This window comes from Emydura macquarii, unplaced genomic scaffold, assembly GCF_026122565.2.
Source record: "Emydura macquarii macquarii isolate MOO-44397 ecotype Brisbane River unplaced genomic scaffold, CSIRO-AGI_Emac_v2 contig_369, whole genome shotgun sequence".
Lineage (NCBI taxonomy): Eukaryota > Metazoa > Chordata > Testudines > Chelidae > Emydura > Emydura macquarii.
The window spans coordinates 11,119,377-11,134,486 of NW_027130506.1; the positions used below are offsets into that span (position 1 = coordinate 11,119,377).

Below are 15,110 nucleotides of genomic sequence, written 5' to 3' on the forward strand. Positions count from 1 at the left end.
ATAGTAGTAGTTTATAATTTATAAATGTATAATAGTATTTTAAAATAGTATTTTATGCTAGTTATACATAAAGTACTGTTCTTTTTTTCTTAATGTGTTTATCCAATAAGTTCAACCTCCAAAGCCCATGGCTTGTTTTCTGTAAGGTCCTGCCTTTTCTAGATCTTCAACGAGGCAGGATGAAGCACAAATCTTTGTCCATGATCAAATGGCTTCAGCCAGATTAGATCCCAAGACCCTCTTTTATTCTCAGCCCTTTGCTCCAAACAATAGCCCACTCCTGTTGCAAAATATTTAATGTTTTTGAGCAGACTACAACAAACAAACAATGTTGACCAAAAGCCTCAATACAGAGCACTTTTTCATCTCAACATCTCAGACTGCATTATACCAAGTAATTAATTAAACCTCAGAACATCTCCGTTGCAGTTACTATTATTATCCCCGTGTCTCAGATGGGGAAACTGAGGCATGGAGCTATCAAATGACCTGCTCAAGATCACTCAGTGAACCCATGGCAGAGGCATATACATAAAAGCCTATAGGTTACTTAAGGTAGCTTAATATATCCATTGTCTTCATGACCAGCGTGTGTGCTGAAATATTAATGTAAATAATTTCATATTGCAGGATTGAAAAAATACACTGGAGTTCTGCTGTTGATTAATGTTTCCGACATAGAATCGCTGCAGGTAGAAGTTAATAGCTGAACCATGCATTTAATGAAATGGAAAAGCTGAACAACAGTAGAAGCTGTTTGATAGGACTTTTTTCCAGCCAAGGGAGAGTGGTTAAATTCCCTTAGCAGCAGATTGTGCCAAAACTCTGAACCACAGTAATTAGAGGAGAGTTTCCTTATTTTTATGTGCTGTGCTAGTCGTGGTGACCTTGAGCACAGGGGAAAGTCTTGGAAAGTTTGGAATGGAAGAGGGTTTGCAAGGGTGAGCTCTCACATCTAGTGCTCGTAGAGGGTTTGACAGCAACCATTGCTACCATAGCATTGCATGATTATCACTGCCAGTTAAGATCTGACTGGAGGAGCTGACGGTTCCTGCAAGCCACAGTTCTATGGCAGAAGGTGCATCTCCCCTGCTAGAATTTTCCAAACTGAAGCACTGTGTCTCTGGGATCATTGGAGGAGACTAGGTCAGGTTCTGTACCAGACTCTGTGTGGACAGGCAGGGCTATGTCTTGCCCTCACCCTTCTATTCCATGTCTAACTGCAGCCCAAGCCTGGTGCAATCCTTGTACTCAGGAAGTGCGAGGACTGAGATTGTGTGCAGGGATGCAACTATGGGGGGCTGTTTATCATCCTCCCTCCTCCCAGGTATATTTGCACTGGGTTAGTCAGAATCTAGCCCATAGTATAGCAGTTTGAAAGCTGACAAGGACTCTGAACATGAAACAAGCATTTTTCTATTGGAGAGGGCCAGGGGAGCGTACTGTGTAAGGCAGTGGTTACCAACCTAGTTGGCTCGAGGGCCACAGATATCAGTTTTACAACCCTGAAGGGCCACCACTGTCCACCAGCAGCTATAATTTCCTCTCCTCTCCCCAATGCAGCCAGATGGAAGGAGTCCTCGCTGATCTCCCATCCCCCTGGCTGCAGCAAGGAAACCACACACATTCTGTAGCCCAGTGCGCTCCACCTGTGTCTCTTCTGCAACTGGGGATGGGAGATCAGTGCTCCGCTCCCTCTGGCCCCAGCACCTAGGGCCCCAGCACCTAGGGACCCATGCAGAATGCTTTGTCATACTCCCTGCTACAGCCAGAGGAAGGGGAGCGCTGATCTCCCATCCCTGTGCCTGCAACAAGGAGCCTGCGCTGGTCTTGTAGCCTCGCAGCAATGCGTGCTGCCTGGGCCCTTAGACAGCAGCTCCCTTCTGCAGCCAGCGGGAGGGGAGGGGTGGGCCACCTTGAAAAACCCCATGGGCCACGGGTTGGGAGCCACTGGTGTAAGGAATATGGCGCTGAGCAACGACAGCAGCCATATTGAATCTGTGCAATGGGGAGTATCAGCACAGTGGGCTAATCGGATATTTTAAAATACGGTAAACAATGAGCTTTGATTATTATGGGCTTGGCTCTTCCCCCATGTAAATCAATGAGTTTTGCTGTTGAATTCATCTGGGGACTATAAATTGTGTTACAAGCTTTTCATATCCTGTTACTGAAAGTAAGTTACTGGCTTGATACAGTAACCAGCAGGCAGTCAACAAGTGAGTCATTTGAGATCCAGCATCACTGTGCTTCGCAGAACCTCCTCTGTTACTAGCAAAATGGCATCTGGCTAGAGCTGTGCAGGAGAAGAAAAAATCTTACCACCTGCAAAATGTCCGAATTGGCGGAAGAAACCGTCTTTTTTTTTTTTTTTTCCATTTTCAGAAATCTCAGCTGTCACAGGCAGATGCTTGTGCAGCAAAACCGTCTCTAGCTCTGACCCACCATACTTACTCAACATCATCCCACCGATCCTCCAGCGGTGCCTTGTCTGTTCATTAGCGTCTTGCTTAATTGCCTCTGTGCCTTCTTTATCGCAGCCCCCTACGTATGGTATGATCTTCCTGAGCTCATCTAAAAGACCCTTCTGGCATTTAAATCCCTCTTGAAACCCTGCTTCTGCTGTGCTGGGAATGTAGAAGACCTTAAGTCTTTTTTCAGGGCATAGCCAAATTCCATTTGACTGCTCTACTTATATGTTGTACCACTTCCCCCAGCCTGTGTGTGCTTTTGTGTTCGAGGACTGTGCCTTCTTACCTCTCTGGATGACACCAAGCACTCTGTGGGCACTGCCATTAACCAATGAGAACCATAAATACAGCTTTATATTTTACACTGGCCAAATGCAAACATGGACAGTCTCATTAGTTTGAGCACCTGAGTATTTGTTAGACAGATCACAGTCTTGCCCTTTGGTGGGGGTATTATTTGTCGATATTAAATCTTTATTCATGTGCCTGGTGAACTTTTCAGGCAGATATCAAGACAGTTTGAGTTGGCTTCTGCTTCATCCAGATTATCTCCGTTAACCTCAGTGGCAATGTGGGTATCTCAAGGCAGAAGGTAGCTCAAGAAGGATTTACAGTTAGGCCAAAAGCACAAGGAAAGAGTAAAAGAGACCGTGACACATGAGAGGACGTGTAGAGGACATACTGCTCCTTGGGAAGTATGGTGGCAAAAGCAATTTGCAGTTCAAATTTGTGGCTGTAGCTTGCTGGTGGTTCAGCACTGAAAGACATTGCAGAAGTGAGTTTTCAGAGTAAATGTGCACAAAGAGAGATGTGGTTGGTTGCCGTTTGAGGAAGTTGTCAGTTCCAGGCACAGATGAGGCACGTAGCCTGCAGCGTCCCTGTAAAATAATTCTAAAGTGGCTAGCATAATGCTATCTTTTCATTGAAATTTCCACTTGTTACCCTTTATACAATTGCACAACACTCAATCTAATTCTTTCTGCTGTTCCTGTAAATGCGGTTAGAAGTTTTGGGGAGAGGTTCAATGACATTAACTAGGATTGCTTAACTTGAATGCAGCAATTCATTTCAGTGAGGTTATATTTGTACTGATTTTTTCAGATGGGTTGACAAAGAGGTCAAATGACTTTCCATAGGTCATGGGTAGGCCACCCCAGTGCAGTCAGCCAGATCAAGAACTGTGTGTGACGTAAATTCCTTTTAAGCCCAATTTTGAGTGGGATTTATACAGTGAATTGGTCTCGTATTGGCCTTCTGCACGGGTGTAGTATTGCTAACTCTCATGATTTTATTGCGAGTCACACGGTATATGAGGCATGTTTTTCTTAAAGGCCCAGCTCGTGGAATCATATGATTATGGGGGAATCTCAGATTTCATTTAAAAGTAAGTTTTTAGCCCATATGTGTGCAGAAAAAAGATTTGAAAATCAGAAGGCAAATAAAAGAACCTCAAATTTATCATTTTTAAGCCAATCTCATGATCTTTTGGTGCCTGACTCATGATGTTTGAATGCTTGGAGTTGGCAATAGCGGGAATTTCAGCCAGTGTGAGTAAATAATTCATGTAAAATGTTTCTGCATCTCTCTAAACAGATCCACTTTTTTTAAGCTAATGTCCAATTCATCCCTGGTTACTACAAATAATCATACAGGGCTAATGTTTTCTATAGTGAATGAATGTGATGAAAAGAAAAGCAAAACCCTCCATATATGTTTGTTTTCTCCATGAATCCTTGCTTTAAATCATACACCCATGCGGGTGGACATAGTATATTTCTGTTAAATACGAGAATTATTTTCTCAGAGTTGAAGTCTTCATTGTGGGTAGTCTCCAGCTTCTGCTCTCATGTTTGCTCCTACGGTCTGCCAAAGAGGATGAGGAGCTCAAATTGTGGTGTGAATTTGAGTTTTGCTTGTCTAACACTTTCATTAATAAGAATCCTCCCACCCCTTCCCCCCTAGACCTTCAAAGAAATTTCAGCAGGAGCCCCACAACAGGGAAAATAATGCTATCACTTAAATATTGCTGAATTATGGTCCCCCTACCCAAAAGGAGTAATTAACTATGAGGCACAGTACTGGATCCTGTCTTAGGTTTAAAGCCAAAGTGCAAGACTGACTTCCTGAATATGAATGTTATCAAAAAAAAGCAGATTGAGGAAATGGTCACTACTGTGGAAACCAGCAGAACAAATTCTGTTACTGAGCCTGTTGCAAAACTGCTGCTTTTAGAGGAAGAGAAAAGAAGTTACTGCTAGAGATGGATTCCAAAGCAAAACCCTTGAAACATTCCTGACCTTTGAAAAAACCCCGAACTTCTGGGAAGCTTGGATCTTCAACTGAATTGTGTGGCTTGGGCTCAGCTAGTGTATAATGGAGTTATACCAATCTACCCCTGCTGAGGTTTGGCCGTCATTCTTTCCTCTACAGGAATAACCTATGTGGAGTTTCAGCCTGTGGGGTTTCTTATGAACTCTTGTGTCTGGCTAGGGTGGGGGAGAGCAGGGGTTTTCCCCATAGAAGAAGGTGGAGATCCAACTCTCAGGGCATGTAGATCCCCAGAGATCATGAGGGAATGCAAGGGATTTTCTTGCTTCTGCTCTGCTCTGCTATGCCACCCCCACTAGCTCCCATTGGCACATTGAGAGCACAGCTCCTAGAGGAGTCATATGTCCAGGAATTCTTCTGAATACTCCCATGCATAGTTCTGCAGTGCCAAGGGGGAAGCTGAGCAGATGTATGAGCAGGTCATGTATGGGTTTGCCTGTCTGGCTTTCCCTGGATTTCACATGATGATTAATAATCATGTTTGTTACAATAGTGCCTCAGGCAGCCCATTGTGCAAGGTGCTGTACAAACATAAAGTAGTTGATGGTCCCTGCCCCTAAAGAGTTACAATGCAAATAGACAAGGCAGACAGGATGGGGGAGGGGTAGCATTTCCATACCGAGTCACGTAGTGGCTCGGTCTCTCAAAACTGGACCAGGTTCCCAGGGAAGGTGTGTGAACTGCGTTTCAAGTTAGTGGTGAGTTTTGAGTAATTTCCAATCTCACTGCAAACATTTTGTACAGCTTGACTCAATATCCCACATAATCTTCCTGCTCATCTAGGCCCAATCCAGCAAAGACCTTTAGCCCGGGCTTTAAAGTCAATGGGATTACTCCCATTCTTCATATTGAGCATATTCGTAAGTGCTTTGCTGGGCCACAGCTCATTTTGAAGCTAGCACGCACTGTCTACCACTCTGTGTTTTACAGAGCCTAGCACAACAGGGCAATATTCTTCTTGGCTTTTAGACACTACCATAATAAACATGTTAAATAGTAGGAGTATAGCTGTTGGCTGAGCTCTGGGAACAGACAAAGGTTTGGACTCCTTTTGGAGTAAGAACAAACTCAGCCTTTATTAAGATATTGAAGTTGAAGGGAGTTCTGCTGATTTACACCAGACGAGGATCTGGTCTGTTGCTTTCTCAGTTAATTGTTTTCATTCCAGTCCTTAAAAATTGCCCAGTCTGAAAATAACAGATGCAGTAAAGATGGACACCTAGAAAATGCAGTTTAAATGAGAAATGAGTTTAAATGCAGTTTAAATGAGAAAGAAAATGCAGTAAAGATGGACACCTACAAAGCCATGCAGTTTAAATGAGAGACCAAGGGATATATGCAATGTTGTTGTAACTGCGTTGGTCCCAGGATATTAGAGAGACAAGGTAAGTAAGGTAATCTTTTATTGGACCAACTTCTGTTGGTGAGAGAGACAAGCTTTCGAGCTATCCAATGCACTTCTTCAGGTCTGGGGAAGCTACTATGGGCTTGTCTACACTAGAAACTTGTGTCGGTGCAGCCGCCTCAGTGCAGCTGCGCCACTAAAGCACTTCTGGTGAAGACACTCTAAGCCGACGGGAGGGAGCTCTCCTGTTGGCTTCTCCACGAGAGGCAGTAACTATGTCATAGCACTGCCCACACCAGTGCTTAGGTTGGTATAACTACATCGCTCAGGGGTGTAGATTATTCAGACCCCGAGTGACGTAGTTATACCGAAGTAATTCTGTAGTGTAGACCAGGAGCTAAGAGTGTCATAGCTAAATAAGAGGTCAAATGGATCGTTTAGCATAAATAATTAGCACATGTTCTAAGGGACCATTCAGTGTGAAGTGACCCATTAACACCCCTGTAGTCATAGGACAAAACAGGGGGTGGGGATTAGTGGGTTACAGATTGTTATAATAAACCATAAATTCAGTGTCTTTATTAAATTCATAACTTTGCTAGACACTAAAAATCATGCTCTTAAAATCATGGTGTTAACTGGTAACTTCACCTGGCTTGGTGCTAGAATAAGTGCTAGAATAAGTGCTAGCTATTTATGCTAAACTATCTGTTTGTATTTAGCTCTGACACAAGTCGTACCTTTCCCAGACCTGAAGAGCTCAAAAGCTAGTGTCTCTCACTGACAGAGGTTGGTCCAATAAAAGATATTACCTCACCCACCTTGTCTTTCTAAGATCAAGGGATACTCATGCATCAGGGAGAGGGGGAAGGAGAGAGAGGCGGTGGTCTGGGTTTGCTTCAGTCTATTACTGTATGTAACACATGAACAAATACAAATGCAGAAGGTCAGCATGAAGGCTTCTGGTCCACAGTTTGTCTGCATTGTACGTCTAATACAATGGAATCCACGCCACGGCAGACACAGCAACATGTCAGAGGGGCATGATAGTCCTGATCAGCTGAGATTCCTTCATGGGAATAGCTTGCTGGGGAAAGCTAGTCACTCCCATTCCTTGAACTGCTTCAAAACCAAATCCTGCAGTGCATTAAACAGTGAACTAGACATGGTGCACCAAAACCACGCCATGGCTCTCAGCCACGTTATTAATAATTATAGTCTATCTCTTTATCCACCCGCTAGATTGAAACAGCTCTTTGCAAAGGTGGGCATTTGACATCAGCCCCGTTCCCAGACTGAGAAACTGAGGTGCCAATTTAAATAACAGTAGTACTGTGCAGTCAAAAGGCCAGACTCTCAGCTGCTCTCAGCTGGTTCCCTGATTCTCTGCTTCAGCTAGAGCAACCAGGGGGTGGTTCTAACCTGCACCTGCTGGCAACTCTCCCTAAAGGGCTAGCTGTCAACTGTCAATAGCTGAAGAGTGATTATTTATCCCATCCATCCCTAAGATGCCTTTCCTCAGCTCTGTCATATCCCCTGTGCAGGGGGGCCTAGGAACCTGCTATACTGGTCCTATGCCTGCTAAGGACTCCTCCCAAAGCACAGGTTTCTCGGTCAAGGAAGTTCTGGAGAGTCTTTTCTCCCTTTGCCCCTCGCAGGCAGTGCAGCAAGCTAGAGAATCTGGAGCTAGAGAACCTTTCCTGCACTGATTTGATACTGCTTTACAATCATTCATTAATGATGCCTGACGATATCCATGTAAGGCTGGGATTATTACAATATCTAATTATTTGTCTAAGAACATCCGGCAGATCAGTGGCAGAACTGGGAATAGAATCTATGCCGCCTTTCTCCTCTTGCCCTGTTAAAACTCAGAGACCCTTTCTTCAGTAACTTCTTCAGCACCAGAAAAGCTACACTCCTGATATTTTGACTTTTTTTTTTGCTTAGCTGCAGCCCTCCTGTAATCTACCCCTAAACTAATGAATAAATAATGATCCTTTTTTCCTAGATCCCTGAATTTTTTCTTTTAACTTAAAAAAAGAGAAAAATATTTAAGGAGTGTATAGTAATAATGGGCCTAGTGGGAGTTATCTAAACAATAGTCCCTTTCTAATGATATTTGGAAACTGATTACTTCAGGGATCAGACAGACTGCTTCATTACAGTCACTGTATATGCTTGCTAGAAGCAAAGAAATGGACATGGATGTTTTTAACTGCTACACACAGCTTCTCAGAGACCAAATATTAAAAATACAGTTACATTTTTTTCTTGGCTTCTGTTTTTGTGTTTTGCTGGGCACACAGTTTTGTATGTAACTTGCTTTATATTGAAAAAGCTAATCAGCAGAGGCGATCAGATTCTCTGGGGTGTTTTAGAAGACGGAAGTGTATCTGAACAATTATTATAGTAAACTGATCTAAACGTTTGGAAATTAGAGTTGAGTCATTTTTAACCGTGTCACTGCTCATTCCAGCCCTGATGTTGTAGGTCAGATGTTATCAGCCTATGCTAACATACCTGCATTTTGAATAACTGGCTTTTGTGGTTGCTCAACGACATTATGACATCCTTTTCCAGTGAGCTCTTTTCCAAACACAACCCCGGCTGTGACAGGTGTGGGGGAATGGTCTGAACATGGGATTGGAAGCCAGGAACTCCTGAGTTCTCATCTGGGCTCTGTGGCTTTGGCAAGTGATTTAAATATTGCTCTACTGTGAAGAGCACTGTGATGTTCTATATTCTCTGTATCTCAATAATTTCAGCATCAAGATTTAAAGTACAAAGGAGATTTTTTTTTCCTTCATAATTGTTAGTGCTGCAAACTCACCCTGAGTTTCAAAAGTCAAACCTAGCTTCCTGCCTGCTCATGCCTCATCATCACTAGTGAAGAATCCAGGTCTTTCTCCCCTAGTATGGTTGGAATTGAAGATATACAATACAGATATAAGAGGCTAGCCAGGTATAAGAGTTAGATTATAAAATCTTTGTGGGAGGCTCATGCCTACCTGTGTGTTTGCACAAGGGAGCACCGATCTTGGTTACATCCTTTGGTTGCTTGTGTAACACAAATAAGGAATAACAATAATAATTAAGTGGCATTAGCTCAATGAAAGTAGTAGCCATTGCTTAAACTACACTAATGCTGAGATTTGTGAGACCACAGTAGTAGCAGTAGTAAATAATGATGATAATATACACCACTTCCCAGCTAAAGGTTTCAAAGTCCTGCGAGGTGGATTATTGTCCCCATTTTACAGATGAGGGAACTGAATCACCAAGAAATTAAGTGACTTGCCCCAGGTCTCTCAAAAAGTCTGTGGCAGGGTTGGGAATGGCACCCAGCCCTGCTCTCTCCCCCTTTGCTTTAATCAATAGATCATGCTGCAGCTCTTGCAAACTTCATTTTCCAGTCAGTGACTGAATAGATTTTTTTTTCCCTGTCGTTTTCTCTTTGTGCACAAGGGACTCACATGTTGACAGGATCCATTGACTCAGTGTCTGTTTTCTCTTCTAGGGAGGATCCGCTTTTTCTCCAGCGTCAGTGATTAGTGAGAAGAAAGCTCAAGACCAAGTGGCAGTTCTGGCTAACGAATTTGGATGCCCTTCATCCAGCAGTGAGGAAATTGTATCCTGCCTCCGCCAGTTGCCTGCCAATGCTCTCAATGATGCGCAGACTAAGGTGCAATATATCTGACTTTGTATTATAATGGAAATGTAGGCTGTATGTGCAGCAACTTGCAGGAAGAACATTTTTAAATATTGGGCCAGATCCTTAGCTGGTGTAAATCGGCATTGACTTTAGTGGAGTTACTTTGGTGTCCACCAGCTGAGGCTTTGGCCCATTGATACTTCTGGCCTAATTCTCATTTAAACTAAGGCCCCTTTGCATCGCGTTGGCTGTGTAAACGTGTCTTAAAGTGGGTTTCAGTGATCCCTGTCAGGGTGGTGAATGGCCTTAGTGCAAATGGGAATCAGGCCCCTGTTTTCATGGCAGTTCTCTACAAAAAAGGAAGTGTGAAGAGATGATTGTGCTTTGCATTTAGCTTAACAACATGCAATGCTTATAAAAGGTGCCATCCTGACAGTCCTGGAGGGTGGAATCCTTCACACACAGGTCAAACAGAGGCATTGGCAGTACAAGTTCAGAAAGGGTACCACTTCCTTCCAGGTGTGATGTTGAACTGTGTTATGTGTACGCTTGTTGATTATGAGGCTACCAGCTCAATTAATCATTTCAGGTAAACAAGCAGTTGTCAGGTGGGAATGACAGAAAGTCCTTGCTAAACTGGCCCATCGCTGCTCACCACTGAAGGCCTTGTATCTCTTTACCAATTCCTTGGCCATTCAGTCTCTAGGAGAGCACGTTTTCCATTTAATAGGAGTTTTACCGTTGATTTCATTAACAGCAGAATCAAGCTAATGCTGAGCACTTTTGAAAATCCTGATCATAACTGTGCTGTGCTATTCTTTGTTCCCTTTCAACACAGCTCCTAGCCATAAGTGGGCCGTTCCAGTACTGGGGCCCAGTGGTTGATGGAGTCTACCTTCGGGAACCTCTAGCTACAGCCCTGCGGCATTCTCGACTTGAGAAGGTGGATCTGCTCATTGGAAGTGCTCAACAAGACGGACTGATCAGCAGAGCTAAGGCAATTAAGGTAGGCAGAGATGTACTGTGCAAAAGAACTATCAACTCTCAAAGGACTTAAGCAAATATTAACAAAGAGGATCTGTACTGGCAGGAGAGAGACTTTTTGGCTTTCATAAGTCTTGGTTAGGACTTCATGAAAATACAGCAAAGCATTGCCCTTCATAAGGTACTCCTGTTTTGACTACCCAATGGAAATAGAGGTCCTATTTATGCAGTAATACTGTGGTTCAGAGAAGGAGCAAAAAGTTGGGAGACCAGGTTGATTTAACTTGCATTTTGCATGTGTCTGCATGTATTGTAAGTCTCTGGAAAGCATGTAGTATTAATTTTTCCTGTTGTATGTTCTTGTATGGGTGACAGTCTAATATTAATTTGGCTATTGGGTTCCTCTAGAGTAGGGATGGGCCCAAGTCAATACCCTGCATATAGACCCTGCTAAACTTTATGGAGGATTCAGAATCTAAACTGGATATGGCTGCAAAATTCATAGGTTATTCCCCTCTTGAACTCCTATCTTATGTTTTTGTGCATGGATTATTCCACCATTTATTTTCTGTGTCATTGCCTGTGCTTTTTCTGTTTTGTGAATCCTGCCCTTTCTTATGAGGATGCTTCCCAATTAGAACTACCTATGAATAGGAAATAGCATCTGGGGATACATGAGCAAGGATAAAAATGAAAAGGATTATCAATCCTCAAGCTTCAGGGCACAAACTGATCACCAGTTGGGGGCAGCTATCTAGTATTACACAAATAGTCCTGATAACAGGTGTTACACTTTCCTCTGAAGCATTTAGCATTGGCCGTGTTGGAGACAGAATACTGGACTGTGGTTAAATAGTTCCTTTACATAATGGCAATTCCTCTGTTCTTATACCCTGTTGAAATGATAGCACAAAACGCCAGCCTGTCCCTTTCAGATTTCTAGTCATTACCCTGCTGTTTAATTAGCACATGCATTCAGGAGCCAGGTACGTTCCAGTCCCAGAATGCAATGCTCCCTTTAAACTAGTGATTTTTGTTTGCAAGTGAGCAGTCTCCCTTGAGACATTCTCTCTTATTGTCTTTCTCTCTCTCCATATTCACTTCTGTGACCATTTATACAAGAGTATCAGTGCAGAACAATATACACAGCAAGACTAGAGTATTCTTTAGTAATTGTCCAGAAGTGGACTCAATACTGGAGAGTAACCACTGAGTTAATGGGAGTTCAGGTTATGAGAGAAATGGGCCTAGCAGTGCTACTGGCTGGGAGTTGTTAGAACATCTACTCTGACCTCCTGCAAAATTCAGGCCAACAAAACTTCAAACAGTCAATGTCTTACTAACAGTCTTGCTAACATTGCTACAGTGCTACCATAATGATCCAAAACACCAAAACTTACTACCATGGGGCCCAGTGATAAAGTCTGTTCTGACCATTAATGCTGGATACTCACCTTTTTTTTATTTATTTTTTTTAGCAAGGAAACTAAAACTAGGAAAGCTTTCAGGTGAGATTTAAAGAGAGCAGGAATGGGAATGGGCTTTTGATACACAAAGGGTTAAAATTCATCCTTGTGCAGAGAGCCAGGCACTACTTAATATCCACTCTGAAGTGGAAGGATAGTCCAGTGGTTAAGTCACTAGTTCAGGGCTCGGGAGACCTGGGTTCAAGTCCTTGCTTTGCCACAGACTTCCTCTGTGACCTTGTTCAAGTCACGTAATCTATTATGTGCATTAGCCCTCATCTGTAAAATGGTGATAATAGCACTGCCCTACCTCAGGGGGGTATGGTGAGGATAAATACATTAAGGATTATGCAGCACTCAGATACTGTGATAATGGGGGCCATATACATGCCTGAGGTCTGTTCTGCACTAAAAAATTAAGTTAGCTTACCTCGGTTGCTCACCGATGTGAAAAACCCACACCTCTGAGCGGTATCGTTTAACTGACCTAATCCCCAGCATAGACAGAAGTAGATGGAAGATGAATTCCCTACGCAGAGGGAAGAACTCCCCTGGCAGCGTAGGTAATGTTTACACTGACACGCTACAGCGTGACATTTCTAGCATAGACAAGCCCTAAGATAGATAGAGAGATCTCAAAATAGGGCTTAAGTGGAACAAAGACCTGTAGCTGTCTGTCTGCAAAGGGGTGAATTTCACCCATTATGAGACAGTGCAAGAAAAGGGTAATCCCAGTGCTGCCCGAGTAGCTGCTGTTGTAATATAGGACATTTATACTTTCAGGCATAACAATAAAGGAACTTCCTGAAATAAAGTGTTACGAGAATTGGAAAGAGTCAAGTGGAGGGCAACAAAAATGATTAGGGGTCTGGAGCACATGACTTTAGAGGAGAGACTGAGGGAACTAGGCTTGTTTAGATTGCAGATGAGAAGAATGAGGGGGGATTTGATAGCAGCCTTTAACTACCTGAAAGGGGGTTCCAGGGAGGATGGAGCTAGGCTGTACTCAGTGGTGGCATATGACAGAACAAGGAGCAATGGTCCCAAGTTGCAGTGGGGGAGGTCTAGGTTGGACATTAGGAAAAGCTTTTTCACCAGGAGGGTGGTGAAGCACTGGAATGGGTTACCTAGGGAGGAGGTGGAATCTCCATCCTTAGAGGTTTTTAAGGTGCGACTTGACAAAGCCCTGGCTGGGATGATTTAGTTGAGGTTGGTCCTGCTTTGAGCAGGGGTTGGACTCAATGACCTCCTGAGGTCCCTTCCAACCCTCATCTTTTATGATTCTATGAATTCTGAACAGAGACAAGGTGACTGCGTTGGTGCCCTTCAGGATATTTTTGCGTTGGGTTTGGTATCATGTTTTCCTTTTGAATCCTTTAAAAGAGCGTTAAAAAGACAAGGGTCAAAGATGTAACAGTAACCACTGAAGTCGGCCCATAATGATCCCTCTATTGTGACAGGAGAATGAACAGTTAGTGACCTTGGTCCAGGTCATGTGACTGGGGCCAGGAAATGAAGTTCTGTATCTAACCACCACTTCTGTTCATCATGTCTGAATTATAAATAGTGAGTGAAATCCCACTGTGTTTTCTAAGAGAAGATTATGCAGCAAACCAGGCTGTTAATAAAGGAGACAGCTGGAAACTGCCAGATTGTTCTGACTTAATTGGAAAGAGAAAACATCTGTGACTGACAGTCCAGTACTTACACAGAACTTAGGCTTCCAAGATGAGAATTTGGAAAGTCCTCATAATTCCTCAATAGTAGTAATAGTAGTAGTAGTAATAATAGTTACAGAAATGTCAAGGAACTCCCAACCAAGGACCGGGGCCCCATTGTGCTAATCACTGTACAGATATGTAGCAAAGACAGTTCCTGCCCCAGAGAGCTCACGGTCTCCATGTTAGACAGGCTGCATTTTAGTCCTTCCCTTTCACCTCTTTTGCCTCTTAATAACTGCTGATTATTCTCAACTACTCTGGCTCTGTTTTTTCCTTCTTGTGTCCTGAGTTTCTTTCAAATGTTCTCGGTTCCAAGCTGTCTTGCAGGCATTCAGGATACCTTGTTAAAGAACTGCTGCAAAGTTTTCTAATTTCACACTCAGGATCTCAGCTCTAATGTGGTCACTGCTGCAAGATCATAGCATTTTCTCTGTCTTGGAAGAGAGGACAAACTGTTCACACTATTCCTTCCAGCCAGCACCCAAAGTGTTCTGCTGCCTCACAGCCATGTTCACCTCTGTGGAGTCAAAGCCTGGTGACAAAATCCAGCACAGGCAACAAAATCATCTAGTGGCATCAGTAGACCCTAGCGTGTGTTAGTTAGGAAGTGTGTTGAGGAAGTTAGTTAAACAGAAATTAAAAGGTACGGTGCCAAAAGTGAAATACCTGCAAGCTGCATGGGAACATTTTTTTAAGACACCATAATAGAGGCTCAATTTAAATGTATACACCCAAATGAAAAAACATAGTAAGAGGACCAAAAAGTGCCACCGTGGCTAAACAACAAAGTAAAAGAAGCAGTTAAAGGCAAAAAAGCACCCTTTAAAAAGTGGAAGTTAAATCCTATTGAGGAAAATAGACAGAAGCATAAACTCTGGCAAATGAAGTGAAAAACATAATGAGGAAGGTCAAGAAAAAATAATAGCAAAAAAATGTTTAAGTACATCTGAAGCAGGAAGCCTGCTGAACAACTAGTGGGGCCACTGGATGATCGAGATGCTAAAGGAGCACTTAAAGAAGATAAGATTATTGTGGAGAAATTAAATGAATTCTTTACATCGGTCTTCAGACTGAGGATGTGAGGGAGATTCCCAAACCTGAACCGTTCTTTTTAGGTGATAAATCTGAGGAACTGTCCTA

General features: G+C 43.0%; 1 protein-coding gene across 1 annotated transcript in view; it reads left to right on the forward strand.

Moving 5' to 3' along the window:
- TG (thyroglobulin) overlaps positions 1 to 15,110 on the forward strand; it is a 200,145-nt gene that overhangs the window by 150,719 nt on the left and 34,316 nt on the right. Inside the window, exons 42-43 of the mRNA XM_067531578.1 lie at positions 9,665 to 9,829; positions 10,638 to 10,805. Of these exons, the coding sequence (XP_067387679.1) occupies positions 9,665 to 9,829; positions 10,638 to 10,805 (333 nt within the window). The remainder of the gene's footprint in view (positions 1 to 9,664; positions 9,830 to 10,637; positions 10,806 to 15,110) is intronic.